Below are 14,053 nucleotides of genomic sequence, written 5' to 3' on the forward strand. Positions count from 1 at the left end.
AGGAGGGGCTGTGGAAGGGAGCTCTGGGACTCCCATGCTTTAGAAAAACCTTTGAGGCCCTTCTGTTTCTCATAAACCACCTGTCACAGGGGCTTAGAGTTTAAACTTACAACTCTGTGGAAAGCAATTTGGATCAGGGGTGAGAAACAGGGAAAGCATTACCAGGAAATACTTCTTTGCTGGGTACAGTCACAGGTTCGTTCTGCCACAGCCCTGCCAGTTGCAAACACCACATTCCTATCCTGGGGTTTGGGTTCCAACCATCCTAGGGTTTTTCATTTCACACTCTCCATAAGATAATGAGGTACTTGAATTAAATCAGCAAGCTGAAGGAGGCTTTTGCACTTGGCTGTCTGGGTGATGCGATATTGTTATGTATTATAACGTTGGCTTTTATTATTTTGGGCATCTTTCTTGTTGGGTCAGAGCTGGTGATGTGCCCCTGCTCTGCTTGTTTGTCTCTTTTTTCCAGCCTGCAAATGGGCAGCTACAGCCCCAGCTCTGGTCAAACTAGGAGAGATGCTGTGGAGTTCAATGGATTTCTGTGAATTAAAATGGGTTGCTGACAGCCTTGAGGGTGATTTGAGATTGTTCCCTGAGTTTTCACACTCTTTGTCCCTGTGGGGCCGTGTCAAGGTCACAAAATCTGTGAAACTGCATCCGGGGACTGCGGGATGTTCCCAGACCTCGCGAATGTGCTGCATGCCGTGGAAAGCAAGGGTGTTCGGTATGATGGATTGGCACAAAGACGGGATTCTGCACAGGCAGAGGTTTTGTGAAGGTTGGCATGCCACGCAGGGGTACGCAAGGATTTGGATGTGCATGTAAGACACATGCAGGACTGCATCCGTGCACCCCTTTTTGGGTGCCCTTTGCTGCGTTTGTGCCCTTATGTTCGTAGCCAGCCGCGTCTCCGTGCAAATACGTGGATGCCCAGTTTGTGCATGGACCAACCTACTGTGCACAGCGCGGTGTGAATTCAGCGATGCGATTCCAGCCCTGTTTCTGCGAGCTGAATCGCGCAGCTGGCACGGTTCGGCGGAGGTGGCGTGGTCTCTGCACGCTGGTGAGCGTGTCTTGCGTTACTGGGGGAAACTGGGTGGCACGTCACAGCCCGGGTTCCTTCATGTATTTCCTGCACGTGCTTTGCAGGAGGATGGGCAGGGCTGGAGGAGTGGGCTCCTGTTTTTGCACAGTGATGCTGCCTGCAAGGAGGCTGGTGCCTGGGCAGCGGTTAGCTGCCGGCTTGTGGCGTGACTGCAGTTAGGAGCATGGATGGACGTAGGGCTCAGCCGTTCCCTGCGTGAAATTTGGCAACGGGGCTACTTTGCTCCTGTGGATGGATTTACCAAAAGATGAGAAAAAGCTTAAAATTAAAAAAAAAATTAACCCCCCCCCACCCAAACCCCCCCATTTCCAAAAAAAACAAAAAAGAACCCAGTGTTGGTGCATTTAATGTCTCAATGCCTTCAGCTCCTGAACATACCAGGAGCTGAGCATATGAACAGGGTCTAAGTGCGTGGGACTGTGCGGGGAGAGCACTTTGCTCGCGACGTCTCTGCTAAGTGCTGGGGAAAAAAAAAAGTCACCAAACACTCCCTGCAAGTGGATAAATCGCTCCCGGGGCTGCTTCTTCCTGGGAGAGGACAGTATATACTGGGAGACTTCTGCTGGGAAGAAAACACTACCTGGGAATACTTGCTGGGAAGCAGCAGTGAAGAGCAGCTGCTGAGAAAAGCTGTTCCCTGCCTTGGGAGGCATTTTTAAGCAGTAGCTATGGGTTTCTGGCTGGGCTGGGTGACCCCTTCCTTGCCTTCCCGAGGTGGGTGGTGCCGGGTGATGTTGGCCAGAGTTGCATGACGTTGCACGTCTGGTGACCGTGATGCGCAGACGCGACGCGGCTCTTGGCCGAAAGCCAGGGGCTTGGGATAGAAACGTTCAAATGTTTCCTAGGGTAAAGGCACTTGCGGTTCTGCTGCTCGGAGGAAGAGGAAGAGGAGGAGGAAGGTGCGTAGCCCCTGCCTTCCCCCTCCCCAGGCTCTTATCTTCCTGATGGGAGTAAGGAATTTGAGCCCCCGGGATGCTGTGCTGCTTTTCTAACCAGGAAAGTAACATTTTATTTTCTTTGCATGTGGCAAAATGTATGGAAGTTACTATGAGGAAATTAAATTAATCTAAATTAATGCTGGGCAGGGGGAAAAAACCATCCGTAAAATGGTCCTTGGCTTTCCTGAGGGTAAATTCATGTGAATTTATGCTTTGGCTTTATACCTTCAGACTTCTCTGTCCCTTTTCTGTTTGGCTTAGATAATTTATTTCCAGTTCAGCTGGTCAGACAATGACTCTTGAAGGTGCTGGTCACTTGAACCAGCCTTTGCAGTCAGGAAAACGCATATTGGAGTTCCAGCTTTTCTAGATAGTAGATAGGTATGGATCAGGTCCTCCCTGGTTAACCTCTTAATGTCATGAAAACTTAGGGAAGGCTTCTGGTCAGTATGGTCTCCTGATTGCCTATGGAAGCAGGAGGGGTTGAGACTGGCTTTCTGTCTCATTCCAGGTATCAAATCAGGGTCTTTCCAGGATGGCGTGTGTGGCTGCCATGCAAAACTGAAGGGGAATACCTGCCTGCTGCCTTCTCCATCTGAAAACGTTGCTGGGCGTCAGATTATTAGGTAATCAGTAATGAGTCTGAGATAACACTGATAGCGAGAACACCCTCACCCTCACTCAGATGCCTCAGGGGATGCCTGTTTGGGCTGCAATTAGTGCTGAGGCCAGCAAAAAACCATGACGGGTACCACTGCCTGCGTAAAGTCTATCCCAGTCTCTCCCTGCTCTCCCCAGGCCTTAGGTCCCTTGGCTGGTGCTGGCGTTGCTGTCCTTAGCTGCCCCACACATAGACCTCCAGGACATCAAATATAAACAGCAAGGTTTCGCAGTCTAATTGAACAAGATTTTCTGTTTATTAATTAGGTGAGGACCACGAAGCCCTTAAAATAGCAGCCTATCCTATGTGGTGTGTTTTGTCAGCCAACCAGAGCATCTCCCACAACAAAGGCACCGGACATCATTGCATCTTACCCATCCTTCAGTGGGTTCCCTGGGCTTTGGTGAGGAACGTCAGAGGTACAGAGCCCTTCCTCTGACCATCATGGAGCCCACAGCTCACAGCCAGCTGGAGGCATCTCCCCCTTCCAGCACGGAGACAGCCGAAGAGCTTGCCTTCAAGTTAAATACTGCTGTAAGGCACAGTGATACCAAACGTGTGCTGGAGCTGCTGGAGAAAGGGGCAGATGTGAACTCCAAAGCAGAAGGTGGCTGGACACCACTGCAGAGCGCCGTGCAAGCTAATGAGGAGGACTTGGTCCGGCTTCTGCTGGACAAAGGGGCTCATCCACATGCCAGGAAGGACAACGGTGGCACTGCATTTACTGAGGCAGCAATAGCAGGAAATGTGAAGATACTGGAGCTCCTCCTTGAACGTGGGTTAAATATTAATGACCATGATGACAACGGCTTCACAGCTTTCATGGAGGCTGCGTGGTATGGGAATGAGGAAGCCTTGAAATTCCTGTATAGCAAAGGAGCAAATGTGAATTTGAGGAGGGCAGTTAGTGAGGAGAAAGCGAAACTGCATAAAGGAGGTGTGACAGCACTGATGGATGCTTGTAGGGAGGGCCACTTCTCGGCTGTAAAAACTCTTGTCCAAGAGATGGGGGCTGATGTGAACATCTGTGACAACAAAGATAGGAACGCCTTGATCCACGCCCTCAAGAAGGGTTGTGACAAGGGAAGGTACGAGTCAGCTGTCTCCATAGGCCGTTTCCTGTTGGATCACGGTGTCGATGTGAACAGCAAAGACGAATGTGGGAAAACTGCCCTCATCCTCACTGTTGAAATGCAGAGCCCAGATTTGGTGGAAGCTTTATTGGAGAAGGGTGAAATAGATATTGATGATGCAGATGAGGAGGGCAACACAGCACTGATGGTGGCTGTAGAGAAGAATGATCACAATATAGTGAAGTTGTTGTGTGAAAAAGGAGCAAGGACTGATGTTGGGAACCTTATTGCTGTTGCAAATAGGAACCGTGCTCCTAACGTGGCGCGTCTCCTTCGCCAGTACAATGCCAAGATCATTCCAGGAACCCTCAAAGACTGGGAGCCAAACAGCAAACGCTGGAGGGACCAGCTAAAAAAACTTTATCAAATATATCGCCCTATGATTGGCAAACTGAAGACATTTCAATACATCCAGCAGAGAATTCAGAACACTTCCCAGGGTGGCATCTACCTGGGGCTCCATGGTGGGACGGAGGTAGCAGTGAGAATGAGCCGCAGCACAGAGGGTGAGAAAGAGAAAAGGTTCTTCGAGCAGTGTGGTAACTGTGAACACCTACTGAAGCTCTTCCAGTTTGAAAAGGCAAGAGGGTACATGTACCTGTGCTTCCCCCTCTGGGAGAGAAACCTGGAAGAACACCTGCAGAAAACAGAAAACCAAACGGATTGCAAAGATGCTGTGAGGATGATCTTCCAGGCGGTGAGAGAGCTGCACTCCCTCGGATTTGCTCACCAGGATCTCCACCCCAGGAACTTTTTCATAGGTTATATTTTGCTTTCTCACTGTTTTCATTTTGCTTTCCTGTTGCTTGTAGTTTAGAGAAGATGCTTCATAGCCATCTGTAAAGCAAACGAAACAAAACCTAAACCAGATATAAACAGCAGTGCAGATGTCTCTGAAGAATAAAGACATGCCTGTGGCATTAACTCTCCTGTCTAAATAAGTATATTATGTTCACAGACAGCCACAGAGGAGAGAACAGAACACCTTTACATGTCTCGTTAGGTCTGCCCTCCTTCCCACGGCTTTGCAGACCCACAGCAGATCTCTTTTCAGAGAACTGCTTTCTAAAGAAGGGGTCATCCAGAAGTCAGTGACAGACCTTATCGAGGTCACTGACTTCTGGATTTCCGTAAGGTTTTCCACCATCATTTATTAACAATTTTCTCTTATTTCCTCAGATTTAGGTGGCAAAATCTACTTGGCGGACTTTGATAATAAAAGAAAGTTGATTGAAGGCAAAAAAGAGCTTGTAAACTCAGATTTAGAGGTAACTTCCCCGTAAATCAATGTATGGTTTAAAATCTCAGGCACTTTTTGTTGCGGTGAAATCCTAGGGGAACCCTTTCTGCATCTTCAACTAGAAAACACCTTGAGTTTTTTGGGGAAGCCCATATAACAATAGATGCTGTGTAAGAATGATGGTGATTAGGATGCAAGGCTGTGGCTGGTGCTGGGATATCCACATGTACCCTGTGAGCGTGATTATGGTGCCCGTTTCCTCCGTCTTTCTGCACACAGCCTCGAAGTTTGTATCCTTCTGCATGCCTATAGGTGCACGTGTGTGTTCATCCGCTCATTTAGGAATACTAGTCCTCTTCCATTTGGGAAGAAACGTCATGCATCTGGCACGTGACCAGTGACGTGTTTCTTTGCAGGCCCTCAGCAGACTCGTGGTGTACGTTTTAACAGGGGGTAGGAAGCCCCTTCAGCTAGCCAGTGCCGAGGATTTGGCTGCCGATTCCCCAGATTACGAGGAGGCTCTGGACCTTGTAGGTAGCCTGGTCTCTCATGACAAACGAGGCTTGGAAGGTTTGAGCAAACATCCCTATTTCTGGAGCAAACAGATGTAAGTCTTGGGAGTGCAAAGGAAAAGCTTTCAGCACCGGGTTTCCCTGTGGTGCTGGGAACAGTGATGTCCTGTTGCAGCTAATGAAGCTCCTTGTTCCACAGCAGGTTCAAGTTCCTGAAGAGTATATGGAATAAAATCAAAGATCTCCGCAACCGAAAAGCTGTCTTTCAAGTTCCTAATGGTACTGAAAGTTTTCCTTATCCAGAGTGGACCAAGCTGGTAATCCTCTTCTCTTTGGATTGATACGAGGTTTGAGCTCAGGAGAAGCTTTTCTTGAGTGTTTCATGGGCCCTGTTTAAATAAGTAGCTGGAAAAAGTCATGCCACGCAAATACGGATAACCGGGGGAAAAAATTAAATCTAAGCCACGTAGTCAAAATACACCAGACTAACGACACTGGTGCTTACAGGAGCTCTGTTGACTGGGGTGGTAGTAGGGAATGTCATGCCTTGGCAAGGCAGGAGAGGAGTCGGCAGAATTGGGGGGGGTCCATATGGCCCGTGCCCTGCAGGGTCAGGGCTTTTTGCTCGTGCAAGATGATTTTTCCCTGCAGAAAGGCAGTGGCTGTGGTGAGGGGAGGTGGATGTGCTGCTTTTGTGGGGTGTGAAAGGCAGAGAATAATCCACGTGCTTTTCTTTTTCAGATTGACAGAGATGTTCTGAATATCATGGAAAACCCTAGGAGAGGAAAACCATTCAAATATAGCAACGATGTCACTGACCTGCTGAGGCTCATCAGAAACCTGGATGAACACCCAGATGTCAGGTACATGTTCACACTCCTGCCACAGTTGCCTTGCAGGGAGCAGCTGGGTATCTGCATCAGTGAGTGCGAGAGCAAAATCTTCTCCAGATGGTTTTCCAGAAGGGTGAGCACAACTGGGATGTGGGAGAAAGCCCGTTAAAGCTCATCTCGTTAGAGGGGCTACCTCCTCTGGCAGTGCAATAGAGTGTGAGAGGCTGTGTGTCACGGCAGCAAGCAGTCTGGAGCGAGCCCCCTCGAAATTGCCTTCCTGAGGGTAAGAGAAGGAAGTTAGCTCAGAGGATTGCACCTCAGATTTTGAAGCAAAATCTGACTCCCAGATCATGTCCCAGAGATGAACGTCCTCAGCCAGAGCCTTCCGCTCCACAGGGATAGCAGCAGCTCCAGGAATTGGTGGCAGCTCGTCCTGCAGCCTTGCCTTTGCAGGGCAGCCTGTGGCAGGTCGTGGATCCACAGCTGAGGACACCACCACCGTGTCCTCTGGGTTGTTATTTTTTGCTGGAGGCTGGCGTTCTCGCCATCGCTCCGGAAGGTTTTCAGATCGCTCTTAAATATCAGTATCATTTTTATACCGTTGAAAAGCCTCCTTATCTACCTTGCTAGTATTGCCAAAGTGCTGTGTTTGCTGTGCTGAAGTGCTTTGAGGGATGGATCAAGATGCACCGGTCCTGTTAGAAGATCCTGTTAAGAGGTCTTGACTCCTGAAGAGCTGCTGGAGTCTCCAACCCTCTACAGTCATGGGCGCTTACCTGTGAGGTTAGAGGTGGTGATGGTTTCACTGATGCTGATGGCCAGCACTGCTCTTCTGTGAAAGTGCAGGTGGGATTAGAGAGATGGAGGTGCTGGAGGAATACCAAAAAAATGGATTGAGGAGTTTAGGGGGAGGTAGAGAAAAGTTGCAGCTCTAGGATTTCTAGGAAACATTTCTGTGTTGCCAGAAAGCCCCTGGAATGGCTTTTTCTCTGCAAGGGAGGAACCAGGGCATCCTGGACCCCTGAATCCTTGGGCAAGATTTAAAAATCTGTTTTATTTTTGTTCTTTTTCAGGATCAGCAACAAAATTGGAGACCATGCAGAGTATTTCTTGGAGCGTTTCCCAGCACTTACCATTTATGCCTACAACAGTTTACGCCAGAATCCCGAATACAGTCACTTTGCAGACATTGAGGACCCTTCTCTGTAGGATGTCAGTGCCTCATATCCCATGTCTGGACCCACCATGGCTGCCTCTTTTTATTCCCTATTGCTTCATCTGCAACGGAGTTGAAGTTAAGGCTGAGAGAGTTGGGGTGTTCAGCCTGGAGAAGAGAAGGCTCCGGGGAGCCCTTATAGCACCTTCCAGTGCCTGAAGGGGCTACAAGGAAGCTGGGGGGGACTTTTTACAAGGGCCTGTAGTGACAGGACACGGGGTAACGGGTTTAAATTGAAAGTGGGGAGGTTTAGATTAGATATCAGGAAGAAGTTCTTCTCTGAGAGGGTGGGGAGGCACTGGAACAGGTTGCCCAGAGAAGCTGTGGATGCCCCATCCCTGGAAGTGTCCAAGGCCAGACTGGATGAGGCTTGGAGTAACCTGGTCTAGTGGAAGGTGTCCCTGCCCATGGCAGGGGGGTTGGAACTTGATAGTCTTTAAAAGTCCCTTCCAACCCAAACCATTCTATGAAAGTGGGTAAGGAGATGGGAGACAGCACATGTAGGGACATGGAGGACTTTGACAAAGAAACAAAAGCTGCTTCAGAAGTGTTTGGTGTATCAACCACAGGTTTTGGAGAGGAACCAAGCTGAGTGCCAGCCCACGTGTCCCTTGACTACCTCTGTCCCTCTGGGCTTATCCACCTCTGTGAGGTGGAGATCAAGGCCCTGATCCTTATGAGAGCAGGGAGATGTGGGACAGCCTCCGTATAGCCAACACATCTGGGAGGCAGGAGAAGAGCTCAGGCATTGCCAGACAACATGGGACTCTGGTAAAGGAAAAGGAGTTCAAATTCCTTGCTAGGGCCAATATTCCTTACAGCTTGCACTGATGAGCCACTCATCCACCCCTAGAAAGACATGGATTCTCTCTTTTAAGTCTTTTTGAAACACAGGGGCCAGAAAATGAGATGCCTAGGCAATGTTCTGGCTGCAGAGCTGCCCTTGGCCTGTTATCCCCCTGATTTGATGGAGGCACATTCAACCCAGCCTGCTGGGACCTGAAGGACTTCTGCTGGAGGACAAAGGAGATGTTTCCATGAGGAATGGATGTAAGGAGCACAATCCCACAAAACTCTGCTGCTGTGAATATCCCTGACTCACCTGAAAAAGGTCACTGACATCAAAAGGACTGTAGGGACCAGCTCCTGGGAAGGATAAGCTCTGCTGGGTTTGCAAGGCAGGGCTATGCACCAACATTCCCTGTTTCCAAAACTTGGAAACAAGCACTCACTTTCTCCCCTTGGAGACTCCCTGGGTCCCAAACAGTGTTGCTGGTGGTGCATCACTGTCCTCCTCACCTTCCTTGCACAGGGCTGGTGCCCATACTGCCAGCTCAGAGCTTCGATATTGGAGGTTGGGTGGCACAAACCCCTTTCCCAAATCCCATGGCATGCCATGTGTGTGTCCGATTGTCCAAGAGCTTGCTTATTTCTTGTCAATGCTCTGATTTGCACAATGGTCATATGCTGCCTATAGAAATACTTTTCAGCTGTTGAAAAGATTTTTAATGTGGGTTTTTTTTCCCCACAAAATGAGATTGTTAATCTTTCAATTAGCTTATGGAGAACCAAACTTGGAATAAACTTGCCTGGAAAACTAACTCTACACTCATTTATGAATGAGGTTGCCCCATCCCCTCTGTGCAGAAAGAGATAGCCTGCAGCACTATCAAATGCCAAAAAGGATGGGATGTTTTGCCTCCTTGTAGAGGTGCCTCTTGGTTGTTTAGGTAAGGTGGTGGATGGTTCTGTCACTGCTCAGATGAATTCCTTCTGGCTCACATGGGTATCCAATGGGAAAAGATGTTGGGAATTACTGAAGGCTTCCTGTCCTCGGAAGCCAGCTGTCTCTTGTGGAATAATGGCTGAATGGTGCTTTTTTTGGCTTTTTTTTTTTGGGTGGGGTGAGGATTTCGTGGATGAGTCGAGGTGCGAAGATGAGCATCAGTGCTTGCAGGTGCTTGTTTGTGTACACGTAAAACTGGGAGTGGGTGTGCTTGACCCATCCCCTCTGCAGATGGGTGGCTGCCAGAAAGCATCGTTAAGGCCCCGGCATCTGTTTAGCTGTGGGTGCTTATGGATACACGTACCTGCAAACCAGCAGGCGTTGCTGCGCACAAGTTTGATCGCAGACTGCCGTGCGTGGGCTCGTGGCCAGTAAGGCCCTTGTGCCAGCCTGCGCCGGTGGTCCTGGCTCAGAGCAAAGGTCCTACTGGTGGTCTTGGGAACCTTTTAAAATACATAGATGTGACAACAAGAAAGCTTGACTGTGCAACTGTTGATGAGGTGCCGTTAGAGAAAATGCAAGCAGGAGAATGTCAGCTGCTCTTGTGTCGATATTTTTATTTTTTTCCTTTCCTCCTTGACTGCTTTTTCTTGCCCACTGTGTCTTTCTCATGCCCAGAAAACAGGAGGACACCCAGAGATGCATGTCCAGGTCTCAGCAGCATGGGGAGCATGGTGGCTCCATGCCACAGCAGCCTGTTTGCTCTTGCACAAGGAGAGGTGAGCCCGCGAGCTGGGCTCTCTTGTAAAACCCTGAATTTCAGGCTTGCTTTGACCTTTGCATCCTCTTGAGTCACTCCTCTGTTTTGCTAAAGAGCAACTCTCCTATGACGAAAGGCTGTGAGAACTGGGCTTGGTCAGCCTGGAGAAGAGGAGGCTCCGAGGAGACCTCATTGCAGCTTTCCAGTATCTGAAGGGGGCCTACAAGGGGGCTGGGAGAGGACTTTTTACAAGAGCCTGTAGTGATAGGACAAGGGGGAATGGGTATAAATTGAAATCAGGGAGGTTTAGGTTAGATGTCAGGAAGAAATTCTTCACAGAGAGGGTGGGGAGGCACTGGGACAGGTTGCCCAGAGAAGCTGTGGATGCCCCATCCCTGGAAGTGTCCAAGGCCAGGCTGGATGAGGCTTGGAGCAACCTGGTCTAGTGGAAGGTGTCCCTGCTCATGGCAGGGGGGTTGGAACTAGATGATCTTTAAGGTCCCTTCCAACCCAAACCGTTCTATGATTCTATGACTTGGCAGCCTTACAACGCTGTGGAAAGGCCTTCCTGAAAGCAGAGAGTGCTTAAGGATGTCCAAACCAAAGCCATGATTAAGCCCATGGAGATTGTGACTTTTTTCTCTGCGGCTGCTGGGAAGAATTTCCAGGGAAGGTTTGTGTGGTCTGCAGGGCTGTGTCTGCTTTCCGAGAAGCCAGAGATGCTGGCAGGCTGGTGTCAGAGGGGAAACTCCATCCACGCATGACATCTGCCAAGCGTACTGCTCATGGCGCATCAGGCCATGGGGAGAGGTGCGGCTGCAGGACTGGGACCAGTGCTGGGGAAAACACCAGGCTGCTCCTCCTCCTTGCAGGGTCAGGGAGGACAGAAAAGCAGTGGCAAGGGACAACGGGGCAGTATTGCAACTGGGAGGTATGACAGTGCCTGATGTTGCTGCCTGGGGGTAAGGATGTCTTAGGGAGCCAGAAGCAAAGCTGGGGGCAGAGCCAGCTGCCAGTTAATGCTGATGGCTCCCAGCACCAGTGCCCACCTGGGAGGTGCTGCCCGCCTTTTTCTCATAGGGGCGGGCTTGCAGACCATGCTTGGTGCCCAAGGGCATGCTGATTTGGCCCTACACGCTTCATCCCCTGCTGTCATGCCAGTATGCCGTGTATTTGATGTGCCTTTTTTCTCTGCTCCTGCTGGCTGACCCCAGGGGCAGCTGGCTCAACCTGAGGCGACGGGATCAGGTGCTCCCCATCCTCACGTGCTGAGAAACATGCTTGTGTGCAAAGGGACGGCCCCAGGTCAATGTGTCTCATCTGCTGCACTGGGTGGGGGGAAATAAGTCCGCAGAAGCAGTGAAGATCATTCTGGTTTTGCTGTGATGAGCTTCAGGCACATCCGTGAAGCTTTCTAGAGACTGGGCTCAGCTGGGCTCAGGCTGTGGAGCTCGAAGTGTTAGTGTAAAGCACACAACAACGCAGCTAGTTTTTGGGGCTGAAAGCTTCTGGGGCAAAACCAGGCTACAGCACAAGGACAATTTTAAGGGGCTGGTCACAGTCCAGGTTGTGGGAAGCCGATGCTGCTCCTAAGTGCCTCATTTAAAGTTGTGGGACTTGGGGTTTGTTTGGGTTTTTGATCCCCCAGAAGCAAAGCATTGATAATCACAACTGACAATTACGAAGCAGGTCATCATTTGCCTGAAATGCACCTGTGTTATTCCCAGGATGCGGTTTTCTAGGTTTTGAGGGTTAAAAAGGAGCTAAGAATAGCTCAAAAGCTACAAAGCTGAGAGCTTGCGAAAGAGCTGTCAGAGGGAAGGCGTGATAAAGGTCACAGTCTTTTCTTCACGAGGTCCAAAGAACATTTGGAAAGTCTGCAGCTTCCTGGTGACTTGGCAAAGCCACTCTGTGACTCAGTTTCACCTGGAGAAAATGAAGGTCTTTGATACGATTTGTTTAGTGCTTTGTTAAATACAGGTTTACTGGTTTAAAAAAAAAATAAAAAACAAAACAAAAAACATGCCGAGGCTCCAAGTCAGGTATGAGCTGATTTTGACTGGAAAATCAGAAAGGCTCTAGCAAGAGAGGCACCACCTCATCACCCAGGGACAGATGAGTAGTAAACTGGTGGGCTCTTAGCCTTGCCAACCATTTGAGGGAATTTAATTTGAGTGGGAACATGGAGGGGTGAGGAGCTGAGGCAAGATTAAACCATGTTCATGCTGAGGCTCCAAGTCAGGTATGAGCTGATTTTGACTGGAAAATCAGAAAGGCTCTAGCAAGAGAGGCACCACCTCATCACCCAGGGACAGATGAGTAGTAAACTGGTGGGCTCTTAGCCTTGCCAACCATTTGAGGGAATTTAATTTGAGTGGGAACATGGAGGGGTGAGGAGCTGAGGCAAGATTAAACCATGTTGAGCAGCGGAAAGCAATCCCAGTCCTTGGTGAGAAGCAGGGCTCACAGTGCAGCAGTGGTGGTCTTTGAGGTCCACCGTCCTCAGGCAAAATATTTATCGTGACTACTTTCTGGCTTTAAGCAACTTCCAAATGTCTTGGGACCTCAAAGGTGGTGTCATGCTGTGCACCCAGTGTGATTTATTTACTGTAACTGGGCCCCAGCTTTGGGTAATGCAGTCTTTTGCAGATACACACGAGGAAAGAGGCTGTTGTGTGGACACGGGTATCTCCTTGGTGTCATGGTTTAACCCCAACTGGCAACTAAGCACCACACAGCCGCTCGCTCACTCTCCCTCGGTGGGGTGGGAGAGAGAATTGGAAGGGTAAGTGACAAAACTTGTGGGTCGAGATAAAGAGAGTTTAAAAGGTGAAACAAAAGCTGTGCATGCAAGCAAAACACAACAAGGAATTAATTCACCACTTCCCATCACAGGCAGGGGTTCAGCCATCCCCAGGAAAGCAGGGCTCCACCACGTATCACAGTCACTTGGGAAGACAAACACCATCATTCTGTCCCCCTCTTCCTTCTTCTCCCCCCAGCTTTATACACTGAGCATGACACCATATGGTCTGGAATGCCCCATTGGCCAGTTGGGGTCCGCTGTCCTGGCTGTGTCCCCTTCCAACTCCTTGTGCACCTCCAGCCTCCTTGCTGATGGCATGGGGTGAGGAGCAGAAAAAGCCTTGACTCTGTGTAAGCACTGCTCAGCAGTAACAAAAACAACCCGGTGTTACCAACACTGTTTTTAGTGCAAATCCCAAACACAGCCCCATCCTAGCTACTATAAAGAAAATTAACTTGATCCCAGCCCAAACCTGCACAGGTAGAAATGTGTCATGGCATGCCCCTGCCACGGTTGCAGACGTGCAAGCTGCTGCGCTGTGTTACCAGACAGGCTGGAGGATGCTGTGAGTTGCTTTATTTTTAGGTCTTATTGGTGATTAAGTGCAAACTATGCAGTGTGTCCAGGCTGCTCTGCTTTCTTGGAGCATAACCCTGTCCTGCTCAGTATGGACTCAGTAGGCTGGGAGGTCTGTTCTTCCTTGGAGGTCTGTCCTTCCCTTGGTGCCTGCAGGGAAGGGAGAGATGTGTCGGTGGCTGCTGCTCATGGAGACAGGGATGAAGGGATATTCAGGGTGTGGAAAGGTGTAGCAACTGGGGATTTTCTGTGAACGTTACTGGGGACCAGCATCCTGCACAGACCCACCCAGCTGGCCTGTGGGTTTTAAGGGGAGTCATCAGTGTGGCGGTGTGGTTTGGGGGAGGTAGAGTGCCTCCGCGCCCACCTACCTGTTCTGCACGACAGGAGGCAGACTTGCTGAATGACAGCCTTTTCTCAAGACTTTCCTCTGAACCTGAGGGAGACAGCATGCACAAACTTCCCATCATGGACTGACGCAGAGCGCCCTAAAGCCCAGCTCCCATACCGGCAGCCGGGGCAGGGATTGGCCCTTTCTCACCGC

The 14,053-nt window shown here is 49.8% G+C and overlaps 1 protein-coding gene across 1 annotated transcript; it reads left to right on the plus strand.

Annotated features, from left to right (window-relative positions):
- Nucleotides 1-3,151: 3,151 nt before the first annotated feature.
- Nucleotides 3,152-7,634, plus strand: RNASEL (ribonuclease L (2',5'-oligoisoadenylate synthetase-dependent)). The gene is made up of 6 exons (XM_010157625.1): nt 3,152-4,601; nt 5,020-5,108; nt 5,497-5,687; nt 5,792-5,909; nt 6,334-6,455; nt 7,499-7,634. The coding sequence occupies exons 1-6, from the start codon at nt 3,152-3,154 to the stop codon at nt 7,632-7,634; spliced, it is 2,106 nt and encodes a 701-aa protein (XP_010155927.1).
- Nucleotides 7,635-14,053: the final 6,419 nt, after the last annotated feature.

The sequence above is a fragment of the Eurypyga helias genome, unplaced genomic scaffold (assembly GCF_000690775.1).
Source record: "Eurypyga helias isolate BGI_N326 unplaced genomic scaffold, ASM69077v1 scaffold29478, whole genome shotgun sequence".
Classification (NCBI taxonomy): Eukaryota; Metazoa; Chordata; class Aves; order Eurypygiformes; family Eurypygidae; genus Eurypyga; species Eurypyga helias.